Source organism: Genypterus blacodes, unplaced genomic scaffold (assembly GCF_046128005.1).
Source record: "Genypterus blacodes isolate CSIRO-AG114 ecotype Tasmania unplaced genomic scaffold, CSIRO-AGI_Gbla_v1 ptg000022l_1, whole genome shotgun sequence".
NCBI classification, from domain to species: Eukaryota; Metazoa; Chordata; class Actinopteri; order Ophidiiformes; family Ophidiidae; genus Genypterus; species Genypterus blacodes.
In genome coordinates this window covers 1,790,936-1,808,362 of record NW_027466835.1, presented here as the reverse complement: position 1 = coordinate 1,808,362, position 17,427 = coordinate 1,790,936, and the positions used below count along the sequence as shown (strand labels likewise).

Below are 17,427 nucleotides of genomic sequence, written 5' to 3'. Positions count from 1 at the left end.
TGTTTATTACAGTCGTGGGGATTCATCGAAATGCATTTATCTCTCAGTTCCGTGGTTTCTATCTATGTTTTGTGTCAGTATCCACTTGCGTAAGCTGTATTTCACACAACAAAAGGCAGCATCGTACATTCACAAAGCCATATTTTGGGATTTATTGTATTTTGATCATTAAATGTCTCTGCTGCCGTTTCATTACTTCTACAGTATTAGACGTGGACTAATTGCATTCACATTGCTTTGTGTAGATGTAAGTTACATGATTGTAGTGAGAGAGGGTTGTCATAGTGATGCTGTTTTCCAAATGCTGTGATGGTCTTTCATCTCTATTTTCCTCCTCCACCTTCAAAGTGCTTTGTATTTTTTTGGTTTCCCGCTGCACTGAGTGAGCCGAGTGTGTCGGGTTGTGGTGTAAATGTCCTCCAGATGGGTTTGTTGTAATAAGCCCAGGTGCACTGGCTTAAAGGCCCAGCATCCAATCAACCTTTCACCCTGGGTGTAGGTCAGTGAAGGGCAGCATCCCAGCCCCTCTCATCATTGTAAACACAAGCCTAAAATCCTTCCTCATCACTCCATTCAGGCTGAGAGGGGTGCAAAGGCAAATTCGGAGAGGGATAGAAGAGATAAAAAAGAGCCATATGTTCTGAAGACAAAATTCATATATTACAGCAATCCCCAAGACTGAGCTTGTCTTGTATTGTTTGCACTCTAAGCTCAGGCAGGGAAAGCAAACACGACAAGCAGAGTAGTTATTTGCGTATGAACACCACCAGCTGCATTGGACCTGAAGGATTATGGCGGGTTAGTCTGGAGAGCTGCATCTTGGCGGTTATTGTCCTGTCTTATCAATTCTCTCCCTCCCTCTCCCACACTCCCTCTCTCTCTCCCCCCCCTCCATCTCTGCCATCCATATTAGCAGCTCCAGGGTATCCTCGATTCTCAGGGAGTCTGGCCCACACCTTCCTTCCCATGAGCCACTTGGATCACCATGCCAACAGCGGAGTTCTCTACGGGCAGCACCGTTTCTATGACACCCAAAAAGGTGACGGAAAAAGATGATTAAAATTTAATCAGACAGAAATAAGACATTTAAATCAAATTTATGCAATGTAGTAGGCAATAATTTGATTTGGGATATTGATACAAAGACGCCTATAGGGACGCTATCATAAGAGCTGAATAATCTAATTCTGTCATTGCCTTTTTCTTTCTTGACTAATGCGTTTGTCTTTATTGGCCTGTCTTTCTTCATCTCTTAGAGAACTTCTATCTTCGAAGCCTCCCCTCCCAGCCTCCTCTCATCTCAGCAAATCACAGTCTGCCACCAATGTCCAGGGCAGGTTCAGGACACTCTCAGGGGTCCTGCAGCAGAGACAGAGACACAGTGGGGGGAGCCAGTCTCCATAAGGGTCTTAAGGAGGCATCTGTGGAGAGAGGAGTCGTACCTGTCAAGGACAAGGAGAGGTCCAGTAGCAAACAGGAGGCCAAGGAAAGGCAGCAGCAGCAGCAGCAGCAGCAGCAACAACAACAGCAGCAGCAACAGCAGCAGCAGCAGCAGCAGCAGCACCACAGCCACCAGCCACCCCAGCCCACACACCACCATCATTCCCACCCCCATCAGCAGCACCCACATTACCCCCAGCACCCACTGCCCCTGGAGGAGGTCAACAGTAGGGCCCTGGAGAGGCACAAGGCGTCTCTCCCTATGGAGTACAGCAAGGACCACTCTCAGGTCATGGGCAAGCCCCTCAGCGCCTGCTTGCACAATGGCAAGATGCAAAATGGAGACACAGGAGCAGCAGCCGGGGCAAAGGCCTCCATGCAGAGCTGTGGAGGGGACGGTATACCCCGCGGGGCGATGGGGGGTGGAGGGAGCAGCCACGCCAGACATATGGTGTCCACTGGCACAAGTCGCTGCACCAAAGAAGGAGTGAGTGGGGAGATGAGAATCAGTGAACAGCCCTCAGATTGTCTGGAGAGGGGTCAGGCTCCACTCCACCACTCATTGACTTACTCTGTGCCCCCACCCTTACACATGGGCTCCACTGGTGGAGGAGCCCACCCCCACCATCACGCTCACCCTCATAGCCACCCGCACCCAGGTGGCTTCCACTGCCTCCAGCTTCACCCCAGCCACCCACACCATCCGCACCATTCCCACCACACACACCACCATCCAGACTTCTTCTGTCCGCCCCCTCCCGCCCCTCTAGCCAATCCCGCCTCGCACGAGAGAGGGCCGGCCAATGCGGGCCGAGAACCTAAAATCACAGGGGCCACGTTTGTGCCGTCTGTGGCCGACCTGGGGGACAAATCCAGCGGACCGTTTCAACTCGGTAACCTTGACTGTCAGGGTGTGGGCGGAGGCGGTGGTGGCAATTCCAAGGACAAGGTTATAGAAAAGAATGGAGGTGGTGGGCATCATAGTAACTGGCACAGGAAGCAGCAGCAGCAACAGCAGCAGCAACAACAACAACAACAACCCCAACCCCAGCAACAGCAGCACCCGTACAGAAAGACAGAGAAGGCTCCAGACTGGATGCAGCCTCACCACCAACACCTCCAGGCCCCGCAGCTCCCACCAGCTCCCCAACAACAACCTCCGCATCCACAACATCAGCACCAGGTTGTGCGTTCACGTAGTGCTGAGTGTATCAACAGTGGTGTGGACATGGATGTGTTCAGACCCTCGCTGCCCCAGGGGCCCAAATCTGGACACGCCATCCCCCATTCTGTCAACACTTCTCCCTACCGAGACTGTTCTCATTCAGGGCTCCCACCTAATTCTTCTCCCCTGGGGGGTAAAGGTATGAGTCAACATGGTGGGGGTGGAGCAGCCCATGGCCCTGGTCCCGGGGCCGGGGGTAGCTGTTCCCTGCAGAGAGATGGCCAGAAGGTAGCCAGGATTCGCCACCAGCAGCATAGTCGACCTGGACCTGATGCCCCTTCTCCTGCTGAGCTCAACCAGGGAACCAACCAGGAGCTAAAAAGAAAGATGGACATGTCTCCTTATGGGTACAGCGGCACCAGTGGGCAGCACCACCACCAGCAGCCCCCAGTGCCAGCCTGGGCCATGAGGCCTCCACAACACATGCCGCAGTCCGAGGAAGAGCAAAGGAAGACCTACATGGAGTTAGGAAGCACTAATGGGCAACACTCCCAGCAGCAACAACAGCAGCAGCCTGGAATGGTTCTGCCTCCTGCCCAGCCTCCCCCTGCACCTCCTCTTACTCAGCAGCAGCAACCACAGCAGCAACCTGAGACCCAAGGCCCAACGCAGGGGGAGAGCAGTGCCATGAAAAGCCTGCTAAAGTACAGCAACCAGCAACAGCCCCTGCTCCTCTCACAGAAGAGTCCCTTTGGGGGGCTGGGAAACCTCAAATCAGGTCCTCCTGGAGGAAGTTGTGCCTTACAAGGCAATAAACAGACTCTACCTTCGAGAAAGGCCCCAGTCAGCGACAGCGAGCGCACGGATTACAGCGGGCGCAGCCGGGAAATGGGGGAGGCGGGTCACGGGGAAGGTGAGGTGCGACAGCCGCCCGTCGGGATCGCCGTGGCCGTGGCCAGACAAAGGGAGCCTCCTTGTCGTTCGGCAGACAGTCACCCCAGCAGCCGGCAGGGGAGGGTGCACCCCTCTGTGAAAGGTAAGACCACTGGGCCTCAAAACACACAAGTACATGAGGCAAAGAGTAGCTTTACTGTTTACTGTTTGACCTGTGGTTGACCTGAAAAGACCAGAAAATAAAGGCCTTGAAGATGAAGAGGGTTGAGTTGATGAAGGAAATGTATGTAATCCTCTCTGGCCTTGGTTGCCTTATAGTAGCTACTCATATATCAGAGGTCCATTACATTTTCAAGCCTTATAATTCAACTTCAACTGCTTCAACTGCTGACAATTAAAGATAGATAATGACAGAAAAACGGCCAAGATGTAATAGAAAAGGGGAGGAAAGTGTGTTAGAAAAGGGTTTGATGTTTGTGAACGGCTGTAGTGTTTTGATAAATGTGAGAGTCTAGAGAATTTGTCCAACCGGGAGACACAAAGGCAGAAGCTAATGGCTGAGCTACTCTCTCTGTCTCACAGGACCACATCGCTCCATGTATCCCTCTGATCCCACCACAGAGGAGGAGAGAAAGAGGATGGGTGGAGAGCAGATCGGTCTGACTTGCTTGGACAGAGACAGGGAGGCATATATCAGGTGAGAATCCCAATCCATAATCTCCATTTTCAACAGACGTCAGATTTCCTCATCGTTGTCTTGTTTTCCACATTGCCAGGGACAATAAGGAGAGGGTGGAGTTTGCAAGGATCCATCCCTCCAACAGCTGTCATGGAGACCTCGCCTCTCATCTCATGGTCCCGGGTGGCACTCCTCTTCAGTCTGGCCAATTAGGAGATCCTGCTGCACATTCCGCACACCATCACTGGATGCCAAGAACTGGAAGCCCGTCCCTCTGGATGACAGGACACTCCTATGGTGAGAGAACAAAAGATAGTTTTGGAAATTGAGATGTAGAAATGTGTGACTTTATATGTTTCCGGTCGATAATCTACTAATCTGAGACGCTTTCTTGTAAACCAGGGATCGGTCATACGGCCCTGCATCAAAATTTGCCCCCAGGTTTCTCTGCAGCCATGCCGGGCCCCCTGCAGCCAGTGCTCCCCCTGCCCCAGGATCCCTCTGCACAGCTGGTGGTCCTACCCAGCGAGCCCCCTTCCCACCCTGCCACCCATCACCTGGGTAAGCCATCACCTTCCTCCTGCTGTGTGTTTAACCAAAGAGTTCACCAAAGAAGAGCCAAAAACAAGGATAATAAATAGAAGCAACCAGAACAAGACAAGTAAAAATAGGTCCAGGGATGGAACATTTCCATATGTTTTAGTCCCCATACAGCCACAATTCACTACATTTATATTCCTCTTCACCTGCCTCTGGCACCGTTTTACTTCAGTTTATATTTGTGAGGCTGTAATATAAAAGCAGTTAGTAATTGCTGTGATCCTGTGCAGACTGGTGATGAACTGTCCTGGTGATGAACACCACCTGCTCTGCCTAGCAGGAACGCTTCTCTCAATGGGTCAGGGTACTCATCCGAAACCATATGTGCACTGCATACACACACACGGACACACACACACACAAACACACGGACACATACACACAGCAGAGGAAGTGGAAGTTAAGTGTGAGGGAAAGATAGCTTCTCAAAAGTCATTGCAGATTTTCAGTGAACAGGCTGTGAAATTCAATTAGCTCTCCATCCTCACTGGTGCATTTCCTCCTGCGCTCCACGGGAGGTTTGGTCGAAAAGGGGGGAAATGCTTTCAAAAACTCCCTCCCCACAGGAAACATTAGCCTCTTGGAGTTGATGTCTCCGAGCGAGGATTCCTATTGTGTGTAGGAGAACTGGGGGTGGAAGGGTGGGTCAGTTTGGACGGACGCTGTAACGAGTGCTGTGTGAAATACAGAGAAAAGAAGCAATGTTTGGGTTCTCATAGTGTGGGCCCGCTGTAGAAGCTTGGCCTGTGTCTGAGCCAATCTGCTCAGCTGCACATCACCCACATCAGGTTCCACTGGCCCTTAGAGCCACAGAAGCAGGGGGGGGGGGAGGCTCCACCCACAGACATGGGAAATAACCTTCCTGCTGGCTGCCCTCACAGAACCCCGTCTGTGGCTCGGCCGGGCCAGGTGGGACTTTCTGGCAGAAAGGCCACATTGATCGCTCCGCTGGGAGAAAAAAACGGCATTTCCAGTGGAGGATTCTCACCACTAATCAACCTCTAAGTCATCATCATCATTATTATCACGATCGTCATCTGTTCACATTTCATCACTGTCAACTGTTTTCCAACATTCCGGAAAATTCTCAAGGCAGCTTTGTCTTCCAAGCGGAGGAAAGAGTGGGAACGCTGTAGCCTGTGGGGACGTTCTCTGAAGTCCAAATTGTTTTCGAAGATATTTATCTGTGTCAATGTTTTAAAATGTGGTTACAATGAGTTTTAAATGATCCATAATGGTTTCACTGTTTTGAGATGTGTGTGTGGGTGTCGGATAATGAGAGATATGGATAATACAATGTTGTGTTCCGGGGAGTTGTGCACAGCGCTGTCTGCTAATCAAAACAGAAAGTTCTAGCTGTGTGTGTGTGTGTGTGTGTGTGTGTGTGTGTGTGTGTGTGTGTGTGGGTGTGTGTGTCTGTGTGTGTGTGTGTGTCTGTGTCTGTGTGTGTGTGTGAGAGTGTGTGTGTGTGTGTGTGTGTGTGTGTGTGTGTGTGTGTATCTGCGCATGTGTGTCTGCGTGTGTGTTCTAAGGTAGCCCCCTTCATCACATTCCACCCTTCTCTCTCTCATTAGATGTGATGGAGCAACCAGGGCTGTGGCCCCCTGTGTATGGCGCCCGGGGCCCAGCATCCCACATGCAGCATCCTGCTGTGTACTCCCGCTCCCAGTTTCTACGGCAACAGGAGCTGTACGCTCTCCAGCAGCATCAACAGCTCCAACATCAACATCAGCATCAACATCAACATCAACATCAGCACCAGAGCCACCAGCCGCCACAGCCGCAGCCACAGCCGCAGCCCCAGCAGCAGCAGCAGCACAGAGCCTCACACAGCTTGGACATGCAGCACCGAGCCACTCACAACACACAGGTGATTATGCAGGAGACATACGGGAAACATGAAATCTGCCTTTGTACGCCAGTAAACAGAAAGTGAGTCATGATCAGCTTAAGTTGTCACACGGCCATTGAGCCCATTTCAAATCCACAAATATTTCTCTGGGATCTGCTGATTTTCCCACATGGATGAAGTCGAGCGGGTATGAATGTGAGAGCAACAATGTTTTTGTGTCAATGACTCGATTTCCATAATTGTAATGGTTGAAGTTGAATCATTTTTGTGCTCTAGATGCAGAAGAGGCCAGACGAGCCCTCTGTTGAACTGGAGGAACTCATTTCTGAGCCCAGGACGTCCAAACCCGCTAAGCCCTACTCCTACAACCCGCCAGCCAAGAACGCCTCTCCACCCGGTGCCTGTGCCACCCACCTGTCTCCGTGTTGCCAGTCTCCCTCGCTACGGTTGCACCCCAAAAGCACTCCCTCCACCCCCTGCCCCGCCCCCAGCCCCGCCGCCGCAGCCCCTCACTCGCCTGCCATCAGCCCCGTGCCGCCACAGATGCCCAAAAGCGCCGAAACCCAGGACAAGAGAGGCGAGGGACAGCCTCCACAGGACTATCCAACATCTCTAGAGCCTGGTACGTATCAACAAAAGCACCTGCGGTATGAGAAGAGCATGTAACACACTCCTATTATCATTTAAATCAGAGGAAAGGCTCCTTGTAAAGAGTTTAAGATGACAACAAAAATGATGAAAGGTGCATTCTAGAACACACACATTCATCTCCCCAACAACGGTAATTTTAGTAGCCATTGTTTCTTTCTGCCGGTGTTGTGGTAACGTGTGTGTGTGGGTGGCTCTGTTGGCAAGCCCCTGATTGACCGAACGGCTCAAAGCTGCAGAAAATGGCTGCCGGCTGAGCAGGGGGTTTCCAGTACCGTTACCTCGGTAATGACTGAGAAACACCTCACTCTCAGCCCGCGCCCTCCTCCGCCCCCACAGGCGCCACACTCTCTTCATCATCATTAATGTCTGGCTAACGGCTGCCACACGCTAAAGGAATTGTGTCAGACTCTCTCTGATAAAGCAAAAGGCTCCGGCCCACTTCAAATAACACAGAAACGCACCGTCGCATATGGCCCCTCCAATATCTTTACTGCCGGGAGATCCAGACACACAGGGCCATTTCATTTCCTCTGCCCCTCGTGACCTCAGAGGCAGTGGGGGAAAGAATTCCCAGTGGGACGTGAGCGTGAAGAAAGACACCTCTGTATGTAAATCTGCCTCCGAAAGAAGAGTTGATTGTCCTTTGGGTGAAATGTCACTTATATATGAATAGAATAATATATTGTTTTGTGAGAGGTTGACTCAGAATTCTTCCTCCACTCTCTTTCTCTCTCTCTCTCGCTCTCTCTATAGATTTGCCTCCTGGATACACCTACCCCGCCATCGCTATTGGTTACAGGAGTGGGCCCTCCCCCCAGGATGTCCGACTGGCTGAGCCAGCCGACCTGGAAGCGGTGCAGGTGGAGCCTGCTGAGCAAGCTCCCCAGTCTCTCTCCGCCCTGGAGGAGGAGTTAGAATGCCAAGCGGTGGTCAGGCCCCTCCCAGAGCCACTCCCCCAACAGGAAGTGGAGCAGCAGGAAGAGGCGGAAAGAGTGGTCGAGAATGTTCTGGAGCAGAGGGGGGAAGTGGATGTAGCAGCTGTGACGGCAGCCACCTATGTGCCCGTAGAGAAGGAACTGGAGGAACAGCAGCCCGGTGAGGAAGAGGTGCTGGTCTGCCCCCCTGCTGAGAGTCCGGTGTGTGAGGCCGCTTCCTGTCCAATCCCCCTCTCCACAGAGGAGTCTGAAAGGCCAGAAGCTGTCATCACCTTGGAAGAGGAAGAGCATGATGATGTGTTGTGTGATGAAAGCCAGACAGAGCAGGTCCAGGAGGTCAAAATGCCTGGAGAGCAAGAACCAGAGCTGGCCACCATCATCGAGCTTGACCCTGCCTCCCCCGCAGCCCCCGAGTCCCCACCGGCCGAGGAGGCAAAGGAGGGGGGCCAGCAGCAGCATGAGAACGAAACCATCCACGATGAAGCCTCAGTGGATCTGACGTGTCCTTCCCCCGCCTCAACATCTGCCTCCAGCCCGAGTCAGGCAACCGTCACCGTGCCCCAAAAACCTCTGGTGCCCTGTTACTGGAGCCTGGAGCTGCTGATCGCCGCCGCATTCTGCACAGATGTACCTCCCTTTCCTCTGCTCCATTTCAGTGCCCCATCCGCTGCCCAGTCACAGCCCAACCCCCATCATGGCATGGAGCTGCTGAGCGAACTGGCAGATCTGGAGCTGCAGCAGCAAAGACGCACCTGTGGAAAAAGCTCTGGTGAGGATCCACGGGTCCCACATTACTCATGCACATTAACATGCGACGCAGAATAGAGATATCAGCAGAATGCACTTTCTCGCCGAGTTAACCCTCCGTTTCTCACCGTCCGCCGAGACCGACTCCCACTTGCCCCTCAGGCCTAGCCTCCATCTCTCTGTGTTCTCTCCCAGATACTCCTCTGTTCCCGCTGGTCTCAAGAGCCTCTGGTGAATTCTCACACATCCCCCGAGTGGCAGTCTGCACACTTGCTTCCCGTTTCTCTTTTCAGTGCGCTAAAGGCACTTTTATTTCCTAAAAGGCTGCTCTAACGATAGAGAGGCCTCGGGAGAGGGGGAGGAAGCAGGAGGACAGGGCTGAACCGCCGCTGTGGGGTGTTCATCTCCCTCTCTCACTCCCTCACGCTCTCACTCCCTCACTCCGTCTTCCAGCTTTCCTCAGGGAGTTGTGCGTCTCTCAACTTTGCCGCCATTTCATTCAAACACGCGTACATGTGAAACCACACACAGTCGCACATAAACCCACTAACAAAAAGGAAGAAGAAATACAAACCTAGCTGGCTTCCCTCCCTCCAAATCACAAAAGCAGTGGATGTTTGCGTCCCCCCGCAGCATCGCCTGGCTGATTAGACGCCATTGTTTTAAAGTGCCTTCAAAAGCTTCCTTGTTTTTCAAAGCACCGTGTTTTTTTTTTGTTCATCCAAAAGGCTGTTTGGTGTTTAACCACAGCATCTAATGCATTTAACTGCTCCCACAAGAGGCCTCTCCAAAAAGGGTGTCATCAACTGATTTGAGAGTCAGTCATGATGTGAAGCACTGAGACAGCTCAAGGGAGCGGCACGTCTTATTTTAGAGCCCAAACTACACATTTTACTACATTGAGTAATAAAACAAGTAAAAAAGGATTTAACCCTTTGACCTTCAGGCTCAGTCTGAGTGGAGTAATTGTGGCTAGATGTGGGTCAGTGCCACAGGCGGATCGGGTGATACAGGAAGTGCACTGTTACAAAGCAACATCTGCTAAATACACACAGAAAGCGCCCATACTGTCTGCATCTGACCAATCTGCCCTTTCTGTCCCCCGCGTCATTTATTTATAGTGGATGGTTCCGCAATAGAGCTAAATTATGGAAAAGCTAATATGAAAATCGTCTCACATCTGCAAATTTAGTCATTTTTGTGTCTGTAAAGTGTTTTCCTTCACTCTTCACAGAGGATGACATGATGCTGGACCTGCAGAGTCTCGCTACGTTGGCTACCGCTCGTTCGTTGGAGATGGGTTTGCAGGAAGGCAGCGGTGCGGGCGCGGGACGCCACTGCCCGGCTCGCAGGACCCTCAACCTGCGCAGAAAATGTAGTTGGACTCCTCGAAATGAACCGGTGAGTCTCAAACCGCAGTGTAAACAAATAGCTTTTATTGTCTTTGGTGTTTAAAATAACCTCTAATAATGTGAACTTCAGGTGTGTCCGGCTAAAGGCGGGCTGGAAACAATGGACGGTCCCGAGCTGGCCATGCGTGTGAAGTTGGCTGAGCTACAGCGTTGCTACAAAGAGAAGCAGAGGGAGTTGGCCAAGCTTCAGAGGAAGCACGATCATCAGTGAGTGTGGCATTGTGCTCCTTTCCCTCAACCTCATCTGCACCAATGAAGCCTTAAGTTAACCTTTGGGGCGGGGAGGGAGGATTGTGTTCAATATCTAAGAGTCTGTGTGTGGTTGCATGTGCGAGCAGGAAGGAGGAAACACCACGCAGCCCGGCGCGGCGAGGACCAGGGCGGCCGAGAAAGAGGAAACCCACCCTCACCGTAGGCCCGGTGTCCTCATCTGAGGTCCAGAGAAAAGTCAAGTGAGTGTTGCTGGGCTCTGTCGTCTCTGCCGGGCTGGCTGAGGTCCAGTCGGGCCCTGATAAGATCCTCTGTTAACGCGGGCATACGGGGGGGAAGGCCTCATTGGCACAAACAGGAAACGGGAGAACACTGCTGACCCGTTCATGGAAGTCCACTTGAACACTTCGTAATCTAATCGGCACCACTACGTACTTGCATAATGGAGTATGTGTCAATTCTGTGTGTGTAGTACAACATTTTAGGAATATTTGTATTTCTTATATGTGTGTGTCGTGTATTTATATGAAATGAACTCCATGTGCTGTGGTGAACCTCGGTGGCTTTGCTGTGAGCTTGGCAAGGCCGTGTTGGAGGGGGGGGTATGGGGGGGCTGCTAGCTGGCTGGGGGGGGGGATGACAGGAGGAGGATGTAATTAGAGTACCGTGAATTCTCCTGTAATCTGCCCCAGCAGTAGGAATGTGACACACCACTGCCATTACAACCCCGCGGGGTCACCGGGGGTCCACAGGATCTCTTCGCAGGCAGACAGTCGAGGCACCGGGAGATAAAATGACATTTCGGGATTTGACGGAGGACGGATCTGTAGACGAGGGAAAAAGGTGGATCGCAGCTTAGAGGAGGAGAAGGAGAGGGAGGGTTGGATGGAGAAACGAGTATGAGACACAAGTATCTAAAAATGCATGGAAAACTATGAGGGAAATGTACAATTTGAAGTACCGGGGAGCCGATAGGCGGTGGCGTGCTAAACCAAAAGGGTCTTTCTGTCAGGCTTCAATTAGCCCTGTCACCAGGCTTTAGAGAGGCTTAGTGCGCTAAATGTCACCTCTCAGCATTCTCTCTCTCTCTCTCTCTCTCTCCCCTTCCCTCTCTTCTTGTCTTACTGTGGTTTCTGGGCAACGGTCCACCGTGTTCCCAGCTGCCCCTCCGCGATGTCACCTCCACTCTCCTTCCACCCATGTACCCCTGCCCCCGCGCCAAGCCTGCAGTGATCCGTGTGTGTGTGTGTGTGTGTGTGGCGTGGCGTGGGGGGGGGGGGGTGGGGGGGACACAGAGTGGGGGAGTGGGAGGGGGGGGGGGGGACACTGATGCTGGGTGACAATGACACCGAAATGAAAGGGTAACGGGCCAAAGCCCTTCAGCAAAGTGCAGTGGAGGAAGGGTGGGGACGGCGTTCTGCAGGCCACATTACAGTAAACGCCAGTGTGTGACTCTATTGTTTCAAAATTTGAGCTACAATTAGGAGCAGCTGCAGGTCTTTAATGGTTCTCAGAGGCGAGCAGGAACGTCTCCCCTCCTCTGTCTGCAGATCTGTGTGCGTGTACAACGCCACGGCCGATGACACGAAACAAGACGCACCGACGAGCGGACCGACGGCAGATTGGCCCCATGTTGTGTTACATGACAGGGTTATGTAGAAGCGTGTCTGCCACTCACGCCACCACACACACACACACACACACACTGACACTCTGCTGCTATGATGGAGGGCAGTGGGTCAGTCGGTAACAACCCGGCCGCTCCTGCCGTTCTTCATTCTGCTACGTACTCGCCTACTGTCTGTGGTCGAGTATGTCGGAGTGTGTGTGTGTGTGTGTGTGATGCCTTGAGACCTCCCTGCTGATTCATGCATCTGTGCATCGGGGTGCTTGCCTGCACCAAATGCATGCAGCTGTTGCCGAGCATATTTGCTGGCATTGTCTGTTTTTTTTCCTGCATGTGTGTTATTCCCGCTAACGGAGACGCCGCCGCCGCCGCCGTCCTTTGTGATGCCGCGTTGATTGGGAGGAAAGCAGAGGGAGAGTTAGCGCTCGCAAGCAAAAACCCTGCTAATCAATTCTGTTTAATTAGTCACTGTACGCTCAGCCCCCCCCCTACCCCCCTTAAAGAGGGAAGGGGGGGGGGGCGTCTCTGTCACGTTGTGTTTGTCAGCAGCGGGAGGCAATCCGTGGCAGGATCTGTCTCCAGGGGACAACTCACACTTCACCGCCGCCTCCGTCACTGTCCTGTCAGTCGGCGAGCAGACAGTCCCACTGGCCAGCCATCGCACTTCGCTCTCTTCATGTTCTGTTACAGATGCATGCTGACACACATTGATTATGAGGTTTACACACAATCCAGGGGCCCACACACTCCACACACACACACACCTCACACTCTGGTCCGGTAAGAGGGAGACCATGTGATTTTTCAGTCTCTCACATAAATACATGTTAAAATCCTCCTGCTGTTTAGGCCTTTAAACCTCTGCAAATCTGCTCTTGCTGAGGCATTGTTGGTTTCGCCAAAGTCTACATAGTTTCCAGGGGTCGTGTTTCTTTTTTTCATCACGGCTCGGCTGCTATGCTGCAGGGTCAGTCGGAGAGGGGAAGTTAATCTTTTGTTTGAGCGCGGCCCCGGCTCTTGTCGGTGTGGTCTGTGGGCAGACTTCCAGAGGGAAATTCAAGGGCGTTTTGGAGTGCTGGGCCCTGTGATGCTGCTCAGAGTGCCATGATACAGTGATATGGAAATTCAACCGGAGGGCTCTGATATTCATGCGGAACAACAGAGCGGCGTACACATGTAACGCCTTCAAACGACTCGCAGTAGCTTTCAAAGCCATTTTCGCCTTTCCTCGGGTTTGCCCGGAGACGGCGGCGAGGCGAAACGTTGCGGCTTCTCATGCCACACTGACCTCCAGGAATCCCTGGCTCCTTGTTAGAGCAGAGAGTTGTTCCGTTCGGCAGAAAGGTGACTTAACTGTGTGTTGTTTTTGTCTCTTGATGTCCAACCCCCCCTTTTTTCCACCACCATTCTGCTCTAATGAGTGCTTCCCTCTTGTTTTGACTGTCAGGTCTATGGGGGCGGGGCTTGCCCTGTCGCCTGAGGAACTAGGAGGGGGCGGAGACAGCCAGAGAAGGAAGAAGAGGCTGTCCAGTCGGGGCTTTGAGCGACTCGGCGGCGCACAGGTCAGGGTCCTCCTCTCCTTTGTTTTGTCCTCTAATGGTCCAGAAATTAAAGAGGCCACTCTTTGTTTCTTTGTGTGTGATATGTCCCTTTGTTGCACACCATTTCTAATTAGGTGCTACCCTCAGGAGTCAAATCCTCTATTCACCATATTAATATCTCCTCACTGGGGTTTATACAATTCATTTTTCTTCTGTGTGTGTGAACAAATGAGAGCGCTTCTCTCTCTCTCTCTCTCTCTCTCTCTCTCTCTCTCTCTCTCTCTCTCTCTCTCTCTCTCTCTCTCCCCTCTTTTCTGCTGCCTTTGCGGCCGATTCGTCCGCGTGTGCGACTGACTCTCATCTTTCTCTGTTGCTGCAGATAAAAGCACAAAGCTGCAGAAAGAGTGGCCTTCACGGTGTGCTCAGCTCCAAGCTGTCCAGTGATGTGGCGCGGCTCAAACAGAAGTCCCAGGCTAAAAAGAATCTCTCAGGGACGAGCTCCAGGGACAAGGAGGTGTCACCCTCAAGCTCCAACCCCAAGTATGGACACAAAAGTCAGGGTGCTAGCAAAGCCGAGTCCAGACGAGAGTCCGGGGGACAAAGTGACACAGGTAGAGACTGACGTTCACAGGATTCATGTCATTCTGCCTCAACCTGGATTTTCATTGTAATGCATTGCAAAGTTATGTTAAAATATGTTTGATTTAACTCTGATGGGTGTTTGCAAAACCCTCTTAGCAGCCAGCGTGGACAGCGGCCCCCATGACAGCTGGACCGGACTTGTGCACCGCGGACGGAAAAAGGGATCGGCTAACCTGAGACAGGGTTCTTCCCATCTGAGCCAGACCAGAGTGAAGGCCAGGGACAGCCAAAGACAGGAGGCCATGGAGGAGGGAGAGAGCTCGCCTGCAGAGAGCGACTCCTCGGACCAAGGTGAGGCAAAGGACGGCAAACGGAATAAGAGACACAGTGACATCACATCATATACCTGGCTTCATTATGGACACGTCTCCATGAAGTGATTCTGATCTGTCCGTCCATGATTTCTGTCCAGAAAGGACAAACACAGGCCGTCTCTCTTCCTCCCTCTGTTTACATTATCACCCATGCACTCAAATTTACAAGAGCACGTATTTTTCCACGACATACTCCGCTGTGTTCTTATCCGGAATCATCTGGAGGCGCGAGCTGCTGCTTTTTTTTTTCCAATTTGTATATATCACTTTGAAAAGCAATCAGAGGTGAGTGTGCCGGTGTTGACGAGCGTCTCGTAGATGACAGCGGTGTCAGCGCTGCACGCCGGCGTTCAGCCTCAGCGTTGGGCCTCGCTGGCTGGTGTGGGCGAGACGTGCGGCCGCAGCTGTGGACACTTGCCTGTGAGAGGCTCTGACAGCCCTGGAGACTTGCAGACTGGGTCAAAGAGCTGCTTCACAGAGAGCAGTGACACACACACACACACACACACAATCTCACTCACACACTCACTTAGCACACTGGCCTGTGGTGCTACTCATATAGGACCGAGTCCAGGAAATACCATCGAGGAAAATCACATCATACATCATTTCTATGAACAGTTGAACTATTTACCTAACTGCTAATGAAGTGCGTATAAAATGATGTCGAGAGAGTGAAAGTCTTTCATTAACTTAAAGAGACGGATTTGATAGAAGTACATTTATTTAAAAACACTCATCTGCAACTTGTATTGTTTGTTATTTTGTTTAGAAGAGGAAGAGGAAGACGGCAGTTATGATACTGATGAAGGACAGGACTTCAGAGCCCAACCCCCCAGAGACATCACTTCGAGCTCGTCTCTGACAGGTCCCACTCCCTCGTCTATTGTAAAACTGGAGGCCAATCAGAAAGCCAGGAACAAGAAGCAGAGGCAGGAGCTTTATGGTGAGACGGAGCTTTGAAAATGATTTACAAGTCAACAAAGCCGTCCCACATCTTCATGGGAAGCATCTGTTTTGTGTTTCTTTGGCCGGCTCGTTAGCTGGGTCTAAATCTGTTCCTCTGATTGAACCACACAGGCTCCCAGAGTCTGTCTGGAGCAGAGGGGGATGTCAAAGTGAGGAAGAAGGCCCCCTGTAGGCTGGGTCTGGGTACTGCCATCAAAAAGCACCACCAAGATCACCAGCCTGAGGGAGTCCGGAGGCCGTGCGGACCCAGACCCAAGGAGCCTCGCTGGGGCAGCCTGGGGACCAGAGGGAGCCGCTACAGGAGGAGCGCCGGGCTGAACACCTTCCCCAGCACCAGCGAGAGGCTGAAGAGAGCCACACGCAAGAGCACCGTGCTGAGGGGGGCCGTCACCAAGGTGGGCAAGGCCGGGAACGCAGCCTCAGCATCACTCTCACTCAGGATTTAGGACATTTACATTGAATTACATTCATTTATTATGAGAAACAGCGATAAGTACATTGTCAGCAAAAAAGTAAAAGAGTAACAAAGACATATTGAAATGGTTCTGGATCATTTGATTCCTGAGATGTTGCCGTTCACTCTGGTGTCATGCAGTGAACATAATAGAGTGAAAGTACTGAATATTTCTGTACGACTCTGAGACGACAAAGACAATCGAGTGACGACTGAAAGAACTCATAAACGCTTCAGTCTCACTCTGAGCTTCAAATTGCTGTAACTTGGCGTCTCTCACATGAATCATAACTTCAATCATTCTGTTTTGACTCCATGGTCATGTTTCCCTCCACAGAGGAGGAGCTGCTGGTCTGGCAGGGCCCCGTCTCCGCCCAGCGAGGAGGGCAGCCGAGGCACCAGGAGCAGGGACCAGCAGCAGGTGGGCGCCGGTCAAGAAACGAGGCGTCCAGACCGCAAACCAGTCTGAGAGCGCACGTTCCCTCACCGCATTCTATTAACCGTACTGACGGAAGCTGCACCGTCTTACATTTCTCACCTAGAGGACTGTTACTGTAGAACTATTAAAAGAACTAAACGCGTTGCACGCAGCCCAACCCCCCCCCCCCCCCCCCCGCTGAGTAATCTTAGGGGAGGAGGGGAGGAGGAGAGGAGGAGAGAAGAGGGAGGAGGGGCTCACACCTTCTACTGCTGAGTGAAACAATGTTAGAGGGAAATGATTACTGATAAGAGAGAGGGAGAGGGAGAGAGAGAGAGGGAGAGAGAGAGAATACCCCGTGGTGAAGTGCTACTTTGAGTAATGTGCTAAACAATTTCTTCTTCCTCCTGTCACACTACAAATATCCATATTTACTTATTTGTCCTTCCCTCTGTCCGTCTCCCCTGGTGTCCGTCTCCCCTGGTGTCCGTCTCCCCTGGTGTCCCTGTGTCTCCAGGTGAAAGGTCGAGCTGTGAGCCGGCTGCTGGAGAGCTTCGCAGCAGACGAGGGCTTTCAGATGGACGACAGCAGCTTCTCAGAGGAGGAGGAAGGCAGCAGCTACTCGTACCACCACAAGAGCTCCGGAGGTAAAGGAGCCAACGACCAGCATCACCATCACCATCATCTCAACCTCAGCATTGATTGATATTGAAATAAAACCTTTTTTTCTGTAGTTCCTAACTGCGTCCTGACCAAAGACCTCTTGACTGATGGACTGAAGGTGCTGATCTCCAAGGAGGACGAGCTTCTCTACGCCGCCAGGGTCCACATACTGGAGCTGCCTGACATGTACGCACACACACACACACACACACAC

The 17,427-nt window shown here is 52.1% G+C and overlaps 1 protein-coding gene across 1 annotated transcript in view; it reads left to right on the top strand.

Moving 5' to 3' along the window:
* Positions 1-17,427, top strand: part of bahcc1a (BAH domain and coiled-coil containing 1a) — a 61,125-nt gene that overhangs the window by 35,925 nt on the left and 7,773 nt on the right. Inside the window, exons 4-22 of the mRNA XM_076143113.1 lie at positions 914-1,039; positions 1,257-3,641; positions 4,082-4,196; positions 4,276-4,475; positions 4,581-4,739; positions 6,353-6,648; positions 6,907-7,252; positions 8,035-8,985; positions 10,198-10,364; positions 10,446-10,582; positions 10,714-10,827; positions 13,660-13,774; positions 14,133-14,364; positions 14,492-14,686; positions 15,482-15,655; positions 15,790-16,073; positions 16,470-16,553; positions 17,068-17,197; positions 17,285-17,399. Coding sequence (XP_075999228.1) covers positions 914-1,039; positions 1,257-3,641; positions 4,082-4,196; positions 4,276-4,475; positions 4,581-4,739; positions 6,353-6,648; positions 6,907-7,252; positions 8,035-8,985; positions 10,198-10,364; positions 10,446-10,582; positions 10,714-10,827; positions 13,660-13,774; positions 14,133-14,364; positions 14,492-14,686; positions 15,482-15,655; positions 15,790-16,073; positions 16,470-16,553; positions 17,068-17,197; positions 17,285-17,399 — 6,325 coding nt within the window. The remainder of the gene's footprint in view (positions 1-913; positions 1,040-1,256; positions 3,642-4,081; positions 4,197-4,275; positions 4,476-4,580; positions 4,740-6,352; positions 6,649-6,906; positions 7,253-8,034; positions 8,986-10,197; positions 10,365-10,445; positions 10,583-10,713; positions 10,828-13,659; positions 13,775-14,132; positions 14,365-14,491; positions 14,687-15,481; positions 15,656-15,789; positions 16,074-16,469; positions 16,554-17,067; positions 17,198-17,284; positions 17,400-17,427) is intronic.